This window comes from Rhizophagus irregularis, chromosome 17, assembly GCF_026210795.1.
Source record: "Rhizophagus irregularis chromosome 17, complete sequence".
Classification (NCBI taxonomy): Eukaryota; Fungi; Glomeromycota; class Glomeromycetes; order Glomerales; family Glomeraceae; genus Rhizophagus; species Rhizophagus irregularis.
Window position 1 is genome coordinate 3,933,806 of NC_089445.1, and position 12,088 is coordinate 3,945,893.

The window sequence follows — 12,088 nt, forward strand, 5'->3', positions numbered from 1 at the left end:
GTGCTTGCTCAGTTGGTTTCTCCTTGTGGACGTTATCTTATGAATTGGCCTGACCTTCATTATCTTGGCATCGTTGGTCGTAAAGGACGGATCCCTAATTGGTTTACTTTTATCAATAATAATTTTCTCTCTTCTTCTTCTTCTACTTTACTTTTATTTTCATATTTTATTAATTCCTCTTATACTTTAGCTTCTCCTTGTTTATTAGATCATACTGTTAAAGATTATTCTTTTTATCTTCAATGGGCTATTAATCTTGACTCTGCTACTCAAACTTTATCTGTTGGTCGTGTGTGTATCACTTATGTTAAAACAAAACTCGGCTATTATGTCTCATTGGCTTCCTGTATCTACCTCGGCTGATGAACGATCCTATGACCCTTGTCCCGGTTGTGCTCTTAACATCCCCGCTTTATCCATGAAATCTGCCATCAGACAACGCTGTAATAGCGAGAAATGTTTTTTTAATGTAACTCTATCGGATACTGTGGGCTATCCTACCAGAAATGCCAAAGTTTTCGCGGCTTATCTTCCCATTACTTTATCTACTTCATGGAGTTATGCGACTTCCTTGGCTCTTGTTCAATTTTCAAACGCGTCTCCCGCTCTTTCTCCTCTTTTTAAGGATAGAATCGATAGAATTGAAAACACTATCTTACCACTTTCTGTGCAATCTTTGTTCACAGATGGTTCGTTCCATCCTGCCAAAGATTCTTCGCCTTCTTCCATGACTTCTGCTTGGATTGCTCTTGATGATGTTGGACTTGTTCTGGAATCTTCTTCCATGCATCTCCCTTCTTACTTTCCTTCCGCTTTGCGTTCCGAAATTTCTGCTGTTCTATTAGGATTGAACGCCCTTTCCCGTGATTCGTCAATCTCTATTCATACTGATTGTAGTCAATTAATTTCACTATGGACACGGTTTGTTGATGCTCCTTTCTCACCGAAGTTGCTCCGAGAACCTAATCATCTTCTTTGGCTTTCTATTCGACAACTTATCATGGATCGTAATCTTAATGTCGAATTGATTAAAGTCCCTGCTCATGGCGATGATGTCTATAATATACAAGCGGATTCTTTGGCAAGAGATGCTCATTCGTCTTTACAACCCACTACTCTACTTTCAACATTTTGTTATGCTCCATGCTTGTTGACTTTTAACTCCTTGCCTATTGACGTGAATATTCGACATTTTCTCCGCTCTATTGCAGATGCTCGTGCTTTTTTATCTTTCTGTTCACTAGCGTGTTTTACTGCTCTTGGTTCTCCTTCACTCTTTGATTGGGCTGGTATATATTTTTGCCTTTCACAAATTAAAGGTTTCGCTTCACATAGGAATGGTCGTCCCGAATTTTGGATCTTCCGCATTAAACTTCTTTTGGATATGTTGCCTACCTTAACTACTCTTCAACAACGCAAACCCTACTTATATTCTCCTGACTGGCTCTGTCCGCAGTGTAATTCTGCTCCTGAAGATTTGAATCATCTTTGGACTTGTCCTTATATTTTACCAGAATTAAATCCCTGTTTAACACACCGGTCTGAAGTCATTAAATTCAGAGATTCTTGTTTATCTTCTTTCCTATCCTTGAAATCTTTGGATATTTCCTTTCGTACCGAATTTTTTGCTTTGGATTGTTGGAATTATGAAGCTCCTTCTTCATCCTGTCTTTGGCTTACTCGAGGATTGTTGCCTGCGCATTTAACGGCATTTTTGAATCAACACTTTCCTCTCCCTGTTATATATAAGATTATTTCTCCCCTTCTTAATGACTTCCAAGTCGAATTATATGGTGAAATTTGGCTGTGTCGGAATGTTCTTTTCCATGCTTGGGAAGAGTCGCAGGGTATCTCGGCTGCTTCTAAATTACGTGGCCCATCTACAATTTCTTCTCCTATTGCTACTTCTCCACAACAACACAACTCTTCTTTGGCGTCAGTCTCTCAGGATTCTTGGATTTCTTGGATATCCTCTTCTATAATTCGGGGTGGATCATGGATCTCGCACTTGGATTTTCTGCGCCGCTTAACAGTTCAACCTCTTAGGATTTCTTTCTGGTAACGGACTGGATTTTTTGGATGTTGGATAGTTGACTCACACTGGCCTTCGGGTAAAGTTGGGGTATGCGATTCTGTAATAGTTTAGTTTTTCTTTGCTTTAATTTATTTTAGTTTAGATTTCTTTACTTGTATGAGTCGTGAAGCTACTCTTTTTATTTTTTATTAGTTTATTTTCTTATTTTTGTAATAATGTTCGATTATATTTTCGAAGTCCAAAGTATAAATAAAAGATAAAGTCATAAGACTGTTTGTACAGGAAAAGGATAAAACTTTCTATAGTGGTGCTGTTACCTGAGGAATTAAGTACTCGGTATAATGGTTGCCCATTGAAGATGATAGGACACAGACCCGAGATTAGTCTCATAAGAGGCAATGGGTGGTCTGGCCGTAAACACTTGCAAAGGAAAAGGATAAAACTACCACCATTCGATTCGTCTCAGTGAGACGATTCTAACAAGCCTATGATACATCTTTGTACGATTATTAGATGCCAAGTTATTTAATATATTCTTTATATAACTGTGATTATAAACGGTTCTTTTTAATATAAGATTTTTGAGGATAGGTGTGATAGTGACTATAGATAGATTGTGACTATATAGGATAGATTTTAATAATAAAGTATTTTGAACATTCAACTGATGTGACTATATAGTAGAATGTGACTATAACGGGAGTGACTATAGAGGGAGTTGACTGTATTTTATTTTCAGTTATTTTATTTATCTTTATATATAAATTTGTAAATTTTATAAAATGATTAATAAAATTTAAGTATTATATCATATTTGCTTTAAAATTACTAGTATAGTTCTATATTAATATTCAGATGAATTTTTTTAAATCTTTCAAAATTTTGTAAAAAGATTAATATACAAATTTTTTTAAGAAATGTATAATACAGTCTAACCTCGATATACCGATATTCGATATACCGATATACTATTAAAAACTTGATATACCGATAAAATTTTATTTTCCCACTATATGTGAGGACATATAAATATCGGTATTACTTTGATATAACGATATTTTCTAAAAATTTCATATATGTCCTGACATATCATTATATAAAGGTTTGACTGTATATGTATTTTTACTTTTACAAATTTATTTGTAGTATTAAAAGATAGTTTTAAATGTTATTTTTAACTTATTTTACAAAACTTTTTTCAGATTTTTTTTGTTAAATCACATAATGTATTTAATTCTAACTAGAATTAAATAATCAGTATAAAAAGTATTTTTTTTTAAAAAAAGCAAAATTTAAGGTATTATATATAAAGACAAGGTTTAGATTTACCTTAATAAAAAAATGATAGATAAAAAATTTCAGATAAAAAAAATTTTATATATTTTACATTTTTAGCTAGGTGGATTTGTAAAATTTTGAATTTATAAAAATTATATTTAAATAAAAAAGATTGTATTTTTTTAAAGGAAATAAAATTTGTGCGCACTAGCGCATGTGCGCACCCTTCCATTTTTGGTAATTTTTATATAGTAAATTTGTCGATCATTAATTATCACGTGATTTTAGTAAAATCTATATTTTTTTAAATATTCATGCTGCAACTCTCACGTACATATTATAGAGCCTTAAAAATTTATTTACTATGTGTATTTTTGCCTATTTTACAACTTTACTTAATGAGCCATAAAGGATTTAGAATGTCATTTTTGACTTTTATATATAATATATCCATGGAGGTGCGCACATACGCAGGTGCGCACAAATTTTAAACCTTTTTTTAAATTAATTAAATAAAAATTAACAGATTCATCTATATGAAAAATTAAAAAAATTATATATTTTATAATTTTTTTATATTTCTAATTAGATTTATAGGGTTTTAAAATTTATGAACTATATTTTAATATTTGGATAAAAAGATTTTAAATTTTATAATTTAATTGATTTAATTACAAATTAATGAATTTCTTTATATACAGATTAGCAATAAATATTATATTATGCAGATTGGCAATTACTTTTATTTGCATTATAAAAAATAAGTCAATTGTAATGTTCTGTACAAATCAAATTGAATCGAATTTAGTTAGATTTAAATTTAATTTGATTTGAATTAAATTCAAATTAAATTGAATTTAAACTTGATTAAATCATTTAAATCTGATTTACAATTTGATTTGATTTGATTTGATTTAATTTAATTTGATTTGATTTGATTTAATTTGATTTAAATCTGATTTGAATAATTTGAATCCGATTTGATTTAGTGATTTGATTTGATTTAATTTGAATTAATTAATTTAATTTAATTTGAAATTCAATTTGATTTGATTCAATTCAATCCAAATTTGATTTGAATTTGATTTGAATAATTCAAATTAATTCGATTTGATTTAGTGATTTAACTCAAATTTGATTTAAATTAGATTTAAATTTAATTTAGATTTGAATTTAATTCAAATTCAAATTTGATTTGATTTGATTTGATTTGATTTAAATTTGATTTGATTTAATTTGAATTTGATTTGAATTTGATTTGATCAAATCAAATCACAAAATTTGATTCAGATTTGAATTTTGATTTGGATTTGATTTGTAAATCAAATTATCAAATCAAATTAAATCAAATTCAAATCAATTCTGAATTGATTTTATTTGACCGAATCTTTAGTCAATTGCCAAAGCTCATGGCGGTGATGATCACTGTATCAGAATTATAATGTATTTTCGATCAGAATTAAAACTTTAATAAAATACTGGCCAGCATTACATTATAATTTTACCATTGGTAATTATTACCACTGATGATGTTTAGCAATACCCAAAAAATAATACTAAAATTATTAATAATTTTTATAAAAATGTATATTAAGTTGTTATTTGTTTAAAAAAATGATTAAATAATAAATTAATATTAAAAGAAATGTTAAATATAAATCTTAATTTTACAGCTATTAATATTATAATTTTTTTTCTATATAAAAGAATTTTGGAAAATAAACTCCCTACATCAGCGAGGTGGTCTGTTTTATGTATTACATAAAATATATAAAATCACAAAGGTAATAAATAAAAAAAAAATTTGAAAAAATATAATTAAATGAATTAGCAATATTATTAAAACTTTTTTATTGAGTAGAAGAACATTTAATTAATTCTTCAACATTTAACCCATCATTTATCTGTGGAATAATATGTAAGATTTCTAACATTTGATTATTCCTAAAATGTTAATAATAAAAAAAAAACGAAATTCATACTTAATTTCATTGGCATTTTTCAATGAAAACTATATATTGTGATATTTACCTTTCTCGTAACTGAGTTATTCCAATAGTAAGTTTTTCTAGGGACTAATTAAATTATAAAAAACTTTAATGAATCTCTTTTTTAAAAGAAATAAGTCAATTAAGTTTTTTAAAAACTTACTTGATGAGTTGATTTCATTGATACATCGAGATTTGCAAATAATTTTGCGGTTTTCATTAATTCCTTAATTAATTTAAGGGAAAATAAATAAATATATAGAGGTAAAAAAAAAGTTTCTTCGCTCACCTCACTGACGTTTGCATTCTTAATAACAGTCTAATTATTTTTTTTGATCGTAAAATTCGAAAAAGTATTAATGATTTTAAAATTCTTTTTCTTAAAAAAAAACCAAAATTACCTTTACAATTCCACGAACACTCCCAAATGAATTTTGTGCTTTTTCATTAAGTTCAATTTTCATTTTTTTTTCTTTCTTTTTTCAACAAAAAAAAAAACTAAAAATATATACTTTTTTGCATGTTACACGAAAAATTCGATAATTGCATGATAATAAACGCACATGACCACACATTTTCGCGAATATTTTAACTACTTGAAAAAGAATAATTTGATCCGTTGATTAGTTTGATTAGCAATGACAGCACCACAAAACCCTATTACTCGAGCTATTTGGGATGGTACACTTCCTATAAAATTCTCACTTGATAGTACTGAAGCGGCAGAGTTAGGAGCTAAAGTCTTAGTAGAACCTTATTTTGTAAGTTTATTTTAAGGTTTAAAATTAGAATCGAGAAATTCGCTGTTTAAAAACTAGTAACTTATTTTTTATTTTCCTGACAGTTAGAAGCTCCTCGGTGCTCATATTTTCCTTTATTAACGAGTCAAATTAGAAAATACTTTGTAGACATGACAAACATGGCTCTGAATTTTATTGGAGACGACGCAGAAATTTGGTATGACGTGGATGGTATTCCACTTAAATGGTATTTATCGATTGAATCCAAAAAGGTTTTTTTCATTTCTCTCGCTTAAATAACATTTGTAATTCTAGGCATTACCCGATTGGACTTTTATATGATTTGCATACAGGATACCGACCTGATTCAAATAGCCCACCACCTCTACCGTGGCCAGTTACTGTTCATTTCAAGAATTTCCCTATAGATAAATTGATACGTGCTCAGGCTATTGATGCGACACAAGATTTCTTTATGTCAATGATTAAGGAGGTAAATTAATTCATTTTTTCGATCGGTAATATACTTAAAAAACTTATTTACTTATATTTTTGTTTTAAAGGCCGATTTTCTTAGGAATGGCAGCACAAAAAAAGTTATGAATTTGTCAAAGAATGATCAAACACAACTTTTGGATGGACTTTGGTCCAGTATCCTTTTATCTTAAAGTAATAAGTGATGATTTTTCGTTCACCAAAAGTTTATTATCATTTAACAGTAATAAGGTTTCTCTCAAAAATATCGTACGGAAAATTATGATCGTTTTTGGAGTATAAATTATCGTCTTGTCACTAATGATGGACAATTACCGAAACATATTCCATTACGGATATATTTACCTGATAACTGCCCAGTTATACAAGAACCAATTGCACCTTCAGACGAGAATGGTAAGTGAAATAATTTGAGAGAAGTTTATGCTTCCATTTTTTTAATAATATTTTAATTAATTTATTTTGATCTTTTTTTCAATAGGAAATCAGCTTACATTAGGAGATGTATTACATCAAATTCTCCCGGAATTATTCCCTTCGCCTTTACCTACTGAAAATGCCTTTGCTGCTCCTGTTATTCATGGTGTTATCCCGCAATTAAATATTCCCATTCTTTGGGCATCACAGAATCTTTGTTATCCTGATAATTTCTTACATATTGTTGTCCTTTTAGAAACATAAAAATAACTTGCCATAATTCTTTATAAGAGATAAATTAATTATAATGCAAATAGATGAAAATAATTTGAAGATCTATGATAATCTAGTTTATTTGTTTGTTAATCTAGAAAAATTTTGTTTTATGTACTCTATAATAATAATTAATTAAATTAATTCGCTAATAAATTTTTTTTTTAAAAAAAAAGTATACTACATATGTCTACAAATCATATTTGAACTTGACTGTGCGCATTTACTGTTTTGGTGACCAAAAAAAAAAAAATTAGGTAACAATTTATGATCGACATCGCTATTTAATTTCGGATCTTGGTAAAGAAACGATTCTCGTTAATAAAAAAAAAATGCTTAAAGCAATTCGTAACTATTTAGCACTTAAAAATTATCAATATGAAGTGACAACTGCTTTATATATGCTCGAACCTTGGGAAAAGGCTCTATTCAGTATGTTTACGTTTAAGTTTTTATCGAATAAATCAAAAAAATATTCAATAACTATTTAAATTTGTAGATTCAATTGTTATCGTTTTTTTGGCGCTTTTTACATACACTACATTCTTTTATGTCTTTTATCTTCCTGAACAATTGGCTTATTTTGCCTCTAGACTATCATACTATGCTTCGGCTTATCATTGAATTAGTTTTTAATACCATGTATTTAATTTAATAATTTTTAATATTAACTTATAATAACCTTTATTTTAATGTCTATAAAAAAGATCGAAAATTCCTATTTCTTATTTCACTCGAGCAATACTATGCAGCATTTCTTCTTTCGTAATCAAATGACACGTCTTTTCTATAAGTCCCAATAAGGAATTAATATTGTTTGACCAGTCATTTAATACTTGATTGGCGTTTTTAGGAGCCGCAAAAGATATAATTCCAGCTGGTCTATCTATCTTAGCATAAATAGTTTTCGATTCTACAAGTTTCGCAAGGAAATCTTCTGCTTGCTGTAATAAAAAGGAAGTTTTTTTTATTTGATAAGAAATAAATCATTTTAATTAGAAAATTAGAAAGTACATTTACCTGTTCGGTGAGATCCAATAACGATGTCATTCTGCTCATTCTGATCCTGACATAGTATTTAGCCAAGACCCTAATATTCTGTATTAAATAAAAATAGTTAACAAATTTCCAAACATTCGGTACAATCATTCATTTAAAAAAATTAATTACATGTTCAATCACGCGATTATGTAATTCTCCCCAACGTTTTTCTCCAGCTTCGTCGCCAATTAAAAAAACGGGTGTTTTTCTTAACATATCCCCGAATACTTGTTGAATGATCGGCCATCGCATGAGCTCAGGAGTTACAAAATTCTTTGCAAGTTGACTAGTAACAAAGGTAATTAATAATTAAAACACTTCTTTTAAAAGAGAGAAAAAAAAAATATAATATATATTTAATATACTGATGTAACGGAAGTTTAATAAGGTTAGGATCTTCATATATACGATGCAGCAAATCGTGTTGTTCATTGTCATAAGGTGAAAGCGCGATGAAATAAATAACATTTTCTAAAATCTAGAATAAAAATAATCATAAATAAAAATTTCACATTTAATAATCTTTATATTTAATAACTTACTCCTTTCCACTTCATTTCATCTTCCTTAACAAGTGGTGTATCATAAACATGACGATAATACTTGCAAACATTTAAGTATTGTTCTTCATGCAAAGCGTGTTGAATCATCAATTCATAATAACGAAGTTTCAAATCCTGTTTTTAAAAAAATTTATATTAACCTAGATTTCAATAATACGCAATTAAATCGTACAAATTTACCTGTTGTTCTGTCTCGGCAAAAAATTTTGTATTAATTTTCCTGCTAATGATTTGCATTCGTGTATAATCCTTCTTAGCAAGAGTTAAGCGCATTTGTTCAAGAATAAAATCCGTTTTTTCTCTTTTTTCCATTGATCCGAAGGTTTCCACCTAAAATTACATTTAAATTAATTATAAACAAAACCGAATCATACGAACAAAATTCTAAATATAAATTCTACCTGCAATTCTTGCAAAACATCAGCGGCTTCATTAATTTTGCCTTCGTCTTCTCTAATCCTGGATAACATGCGTGTTAAACGCGCCCTTTCAACCTCAACATATATCTAGATGTTCAATAAATAAGGATTTTATAAATTAGTATTATTAGCTTATTAATAAAGTAATTTGACGAATTGAATGTCCTACATACTTTTCCTTCGGTAACTGTGCGTAAAGTATCAATCAATTCAAGTTTTGTTTCAAGATTTGGGGTGTTTTCAATGTAAGTCATGGTTTCCTGAACCATCTTTGTAATAGCCTATCAGCAAGCGTAGTTTGATTGATGAATATAAATATTATAATAATAAATTCAAAGTAAAATAAAAAGATACAATTCATACTTGTTTCAATTGACCATGTTTCTTTGAAAGTAAAATCACGTATTCATTTAGCAATTTCCAGTCTCCCGATTGGTGACATAATTTAACTATATGAACTAACACACGAGTAGAAGAGGCTAAATCCGATGCCTATTAAAATATAAAAAAATTCAGTTGTTAGCAATTCGCTATTATAAACATGTAATTAATTTAATATAAAAGTCATACCTGACGTGTCTGCTTTTCAAGTGCCAATAATTGATCCAATGCTTGGGCCAATTTCCCTTGCTGTAATGGTATTTAAGAATAAATTTGTTAATTTTCTTAAACCAGTAGAGCCAAGAACATATATAATTTATTCTAATGGTCGCGTTAAATAGAAAGTACCTGGGCTAATAATTCGGTTTCTGGCAATTTTACATCGCAGACCGGGGTATAGTCTATTTCGGGTTTCTCGAGTTTTCCGTCTGACATTGCTACGAGAAAAATAAAAAAAAAAAATCAAAAATTGCAAACAATTACGTGTACCTTATACGAAAATTAATTATTCCCTTATTGGTATAGATTGATTATTGACTACTTAGGTATTAGATAATCTGATATAAGTAATAATAATACCTGACCGACATTTGTTCTTTCTTTCAATAACAATGGACAGCAACTTGATAGAACTTACTTCAGAAGACGGTTTGAAGAATCTTATCGAGAAAAACAAAGGTTCTGTAATAATTCTTGATTTTTGGGCAACATGGGCCCAGCCATGTTCTCAAATGAATGAAGTTTTCGCGGAACTCGCTGGTAAAAATAGTTCAGTAAACTTTGTCAAGGTTTGTAACATTATATAATTAAACATATTATTACGTTTTTATTGAAAAGAATGTTTACCATTTAAACTTATTACAATAGATTGAGGCTGAGAAATTCCCCGAACTTTCGGAATCCTTTGAAATCGAAGCGGTTCCAGCCTTTATAGTTCTCAAGGTATTAAGTAATGTCAAATTATAGTCATTCTTTAATTATATAAATTCTGATTATTTTACATTTAGAACGGAAAAATCGCAGAACGTATTAATGGTGCAAATGCACCGGAACTTACAAATGCAGTTGCTAAATACGCTAAGGTTTCAACGTTTGTTACGGGCAAACCAGTTGCTACGAGCGAAAAAAAAGCAGTTGATTTGAATACACGTCTGAAGGAATTGCTCAATTCCTCTCCTGTTATGGCATTTATTAAAGTTCGTTAATATTTATTCTTTAATATAGTGAGGGAGTCTTCGCAAAGAACGTGATTGGGATTATGATTAAGGATCAAGATTCATTTGGCTTTTGTAGATCATAACATGATATTGCTTATATTGCTTATGATCCTAAACATCTCAGTCACGTTTTTTGTGAATCACTTATTGTAAGGCTCATTACATTTTATTAAGGTTAAGTAGGTACCGATTATTTAATCTTATTACTTTTTTTATATGTAGGGTACACCTACTCAACCACGTTGTGGATTTTCAAGGAAACTCATTGAGATTTTTAATGAAAATCAAGTCAAATTTAGTTCTTTCAATATTCTGGCTGATGAAGAAGTTAGACAAGGCATCATATTGTGATTTAATTTGTATATCTAAAATAATCAAATATATATTAACAAATTATATTTATTCTAGGTTTAAAAGAATATTCCAATTGGCCAACTTACCCCCAGGTTAGATTGGTTTAAATAGATCATTTTTATATTTAACATATTAATCAAATATTTTTTTTTTCAAATATTTATAGGTTTATATTAATGGAGAGCTTGTAGGTGGTTTAGATATTATTAAAGAATTGGTTGCCAATGGAGAATTCAAAGGCATGATTCCAAAAGAAAAGGACTTAAACGAACGACTTAAAGAACTAACTACTAAGGGTAATGCGATGATTTTTATAAAGGGTTCACCGGAGGCTCCGCGTTGTGGTTTTTCAAAGTAAGTAAATTAATCTATTAATTATAGAAAATTATAAATATGTTGTCCTTATTAATATTATATACCTATCTTTTAGAACGTTAGTTAATATGTTGGATGAAAAGAAAATCAAGTATGAATACTTTGACATATTACAGGATGAAGAAGTTCGACAAGGTAACTTTTCAAGTGGATTTTTAGATAAAGCGAAAATTATAAATTATATTTACAATTTATACCATTTTTTTTAGGGTTAAAAAAATTTGTAGATTGGCCAACATATCCGATGGTATTTAATAAGGGAGAGTTGGTTGGTGGATTAGATATTATTAAAGAACTGGATTCTAGTGGTGAATTAGATACCATGTTTGCTTTAGAGAAATCAATTTGATTTATGTAATTTAGTTTCAATCATTTCAAATTATTTAAATTGAATCAAAAGAAAATAAATAATATAATTTTCAACATTGTTTGTTATCATAAACGATATGCAAGAAATTCTGCGGATCCTAGTGATACAAGAAGCTGCATCTCGATAACCAATCATGATCGGA

The 12,088-nt window shown here is 28.9% G+C and overlaps 5 protein-coding genes across 5 annotated transcripts; 3 read left to right on the top strand and 2 right to left on the bottom strand.

Annotated features, from left to right (window-relative positions):
• Positions 1-4,880: 4,880 nt before the first annotated feature.
• Positions 4,881-5,780, bottom strand: OCT59_009543 (uncharacterized protein). The gene is made up of 5 exons (XM_066133651.1): positions 5,703-5,780; positions 5,591-5,620; positions 5,465-5,527; positions 5,345-5,388; positions 4,881-5,257 (listed from the first exon to the last, which is right to left on the bottom strand). Exons 1-5 carry the CDS (start codon positions 5,763-5,765, stop codon positions 5,164-5,166), a joined length of 294 nt encoding a protein of 97 aa, XP_066000073.1. The 5' UTR covers positions 5,766-5,780; the 3' UTR covers positions 4,881-5,163.
• Positions 5,781-5,939: 159 nt separating this feature from the next.
• OCT59_009544 (uncharacterized protein) lies at positions 5,940-7,217 on the top strand (the record flags this gene model as incomplete). Its single annotated transcript, XM_025315447.2, has 6 exons — positions 5,940-6,062; positions 6,146-6,288; positions 6,357-6,534; positions 6,605-6,692; positions 6,768-6,932; positions 7,018-7,217. The coding sequence occupies 6 exons, from the start codon at positions 5,940-5,942 to the stop codon at positions 7,215-7,217; spliced, it is 897 nt and encodes a 298-aa protein (XP_025182866.1).
• A 264-nt stretch (positions 7,218-7,481) lies between these two features.
• On the top strand, positions 7,482-8,226 carry OCT59_009545 (uncharacterized protein). The gene is made up of 2 exons (XM_025325121.2): positions 7,482-7,658; positions 7,726-8,226. Exons 1-2 carry the CDS (start codon positions 7,559-7,561, stop codon positions 7,848-7,850), a joined length of 225 nt encoding a protein of 74 aa, XP_025182865.1. The 5' UTR covers positions 7,482-7,558; the 3' UTR covers positions 7,851-8,226.
• OCT59_009546 (uncharacterized protein) lies at positions 7,841-10,087 on the bottom strand. Its single transcript, XM_025309147.2, has 11 exons — positions 9,979-10,087; positions 9,820-9,879; positions 9,613-9,741; positions 9,423-9,530; positions 9,232-9,336; positions 9,011-9,160; positions 8,810-8,944; positions 8,633-8,745; positions 8,397-8,553; positions 8,247-8,324; positions 7,841-8,170 (listed from the first exon to the last, which is right to left on the bottom strand). Exons 1-11 carry the CDS (start codon positions 10,063-10,065, stop codon positions 7,952-7,954), a joined length of 1,341 nt encoding a protein of 446 aa, XP_025182864.1. The 5' UTR covers positions 10,066-10,087; the 3' UTR covers positions 7,841-7,951.
• A 124-nt stretch (positions 10,088-10,211) lies between these two features.
• OCT59_009547 (uncharacterized protein) lies at positions 10,212-12,018 on the top strand. Its single transcript, XM_025315446.2, has 8 exons — positions 10,212-10,418; positions 10,498-10,572; positions 10,638-10,826; positions 11,070-11,184; positions 11,256-11,293; positions 11,368-11,555; positions 11,632-11,711; positions 11,786-12,018. The coding sequence occupies exons 1-8, from the start codon at positions 10,242-10,244 to the stop codon at positions 11,923-11,925; spliced, it is 1,002 nt and encodes a 333-aa protein (XP_025182863.1). The 5' UTR covers positions 10,212-10,241; the 3' UTR covers positions 11,926-12,018.
• Positions 12,019-12,088: the final 70 nt, after the last annotated feature.

Excerpts from the sequence above, each read along its gene's own strand:
- OCT59_009543 (XM_066133651.1), bottom strand. The coding sequence starts at position 5,765 with ATGAAAATTGAACTTAATGAAAAAGCACAAAATTCATTTGGGAGTGTT. Across the intron at positions 5,528-5,590 it reads AGAATGCAAACGTCAGTGAG|GAATTAATGAAAACCGCAAA; the intron begins GTGAGCGAAGAA and ends AAATTAATTAAG. Across the intron at positions 5,389-5,464 it reads CAATGAAATCAACTCATCAA|TCCCTAGAAAAACTTACTAT; the intron begins GTAAGTTTTTAA and ends TAATTTAATTAG.
- OCT59_009545 (XM_025325121.2), top strand. The coding sequence starts at position 7,559 with ATGCTTAAAGCAATTCGTAACTATTTAGCACTTAAAAATTATCAATAT. Across the intron at positions 7,659-7,725 it reads TTGGGAAAAGGCTCTATTCA|ATTCAATTGTTATCGTTTTT; the intron begins GTATGTTTACGT and ends TTAAATTTGTAG.
- OCT59_009546 (XM_025309147.2), bottom strand. The coding sequence starts at position 10,065 with ATGTCAGACGGAAAACTCGAGAAACCCGAAATAGACTATACCCCGGTC. Across the intron at positions 9,531-9,612 it reads AACATGGTCAATTGAAACAA|GCTATTACAAAGATGGTTCA; the intron begins GTATGAATTGTA and ends GCTTGCTGATAG. Across the intron at positions 9,161-9,231 it reads ATGTTTTGCAAGAATTGCAG|GTGGAAACCTTCGGATCAAT; the intron begins GTAGAATTTATA and ends ATGTAATTTTAG.
- OCT59_009547 (XM_025315446.2), top strand. The coding sequence starts at position 10,242 with ATGGACAGCAACTTGATAGAACTTACTTCAGAAGACGGTTTGAAGAAT. Across the intron at positions 11,185-11,255 it reads TGATGAAGAAGTTAGACAAG|GTTTAAAAGAATATTCCAAT; the intron begins GCATCATATTGT and ends TATTTATTCTAG. Across the intron at positions 11,712-11,785 it reads GGATGAAGAAGTTCGACAAG|GGTTAAAAAAATTTGTAGAT; the intron begins GTAACTTTTCAA and ends CATTTTTTTTAG.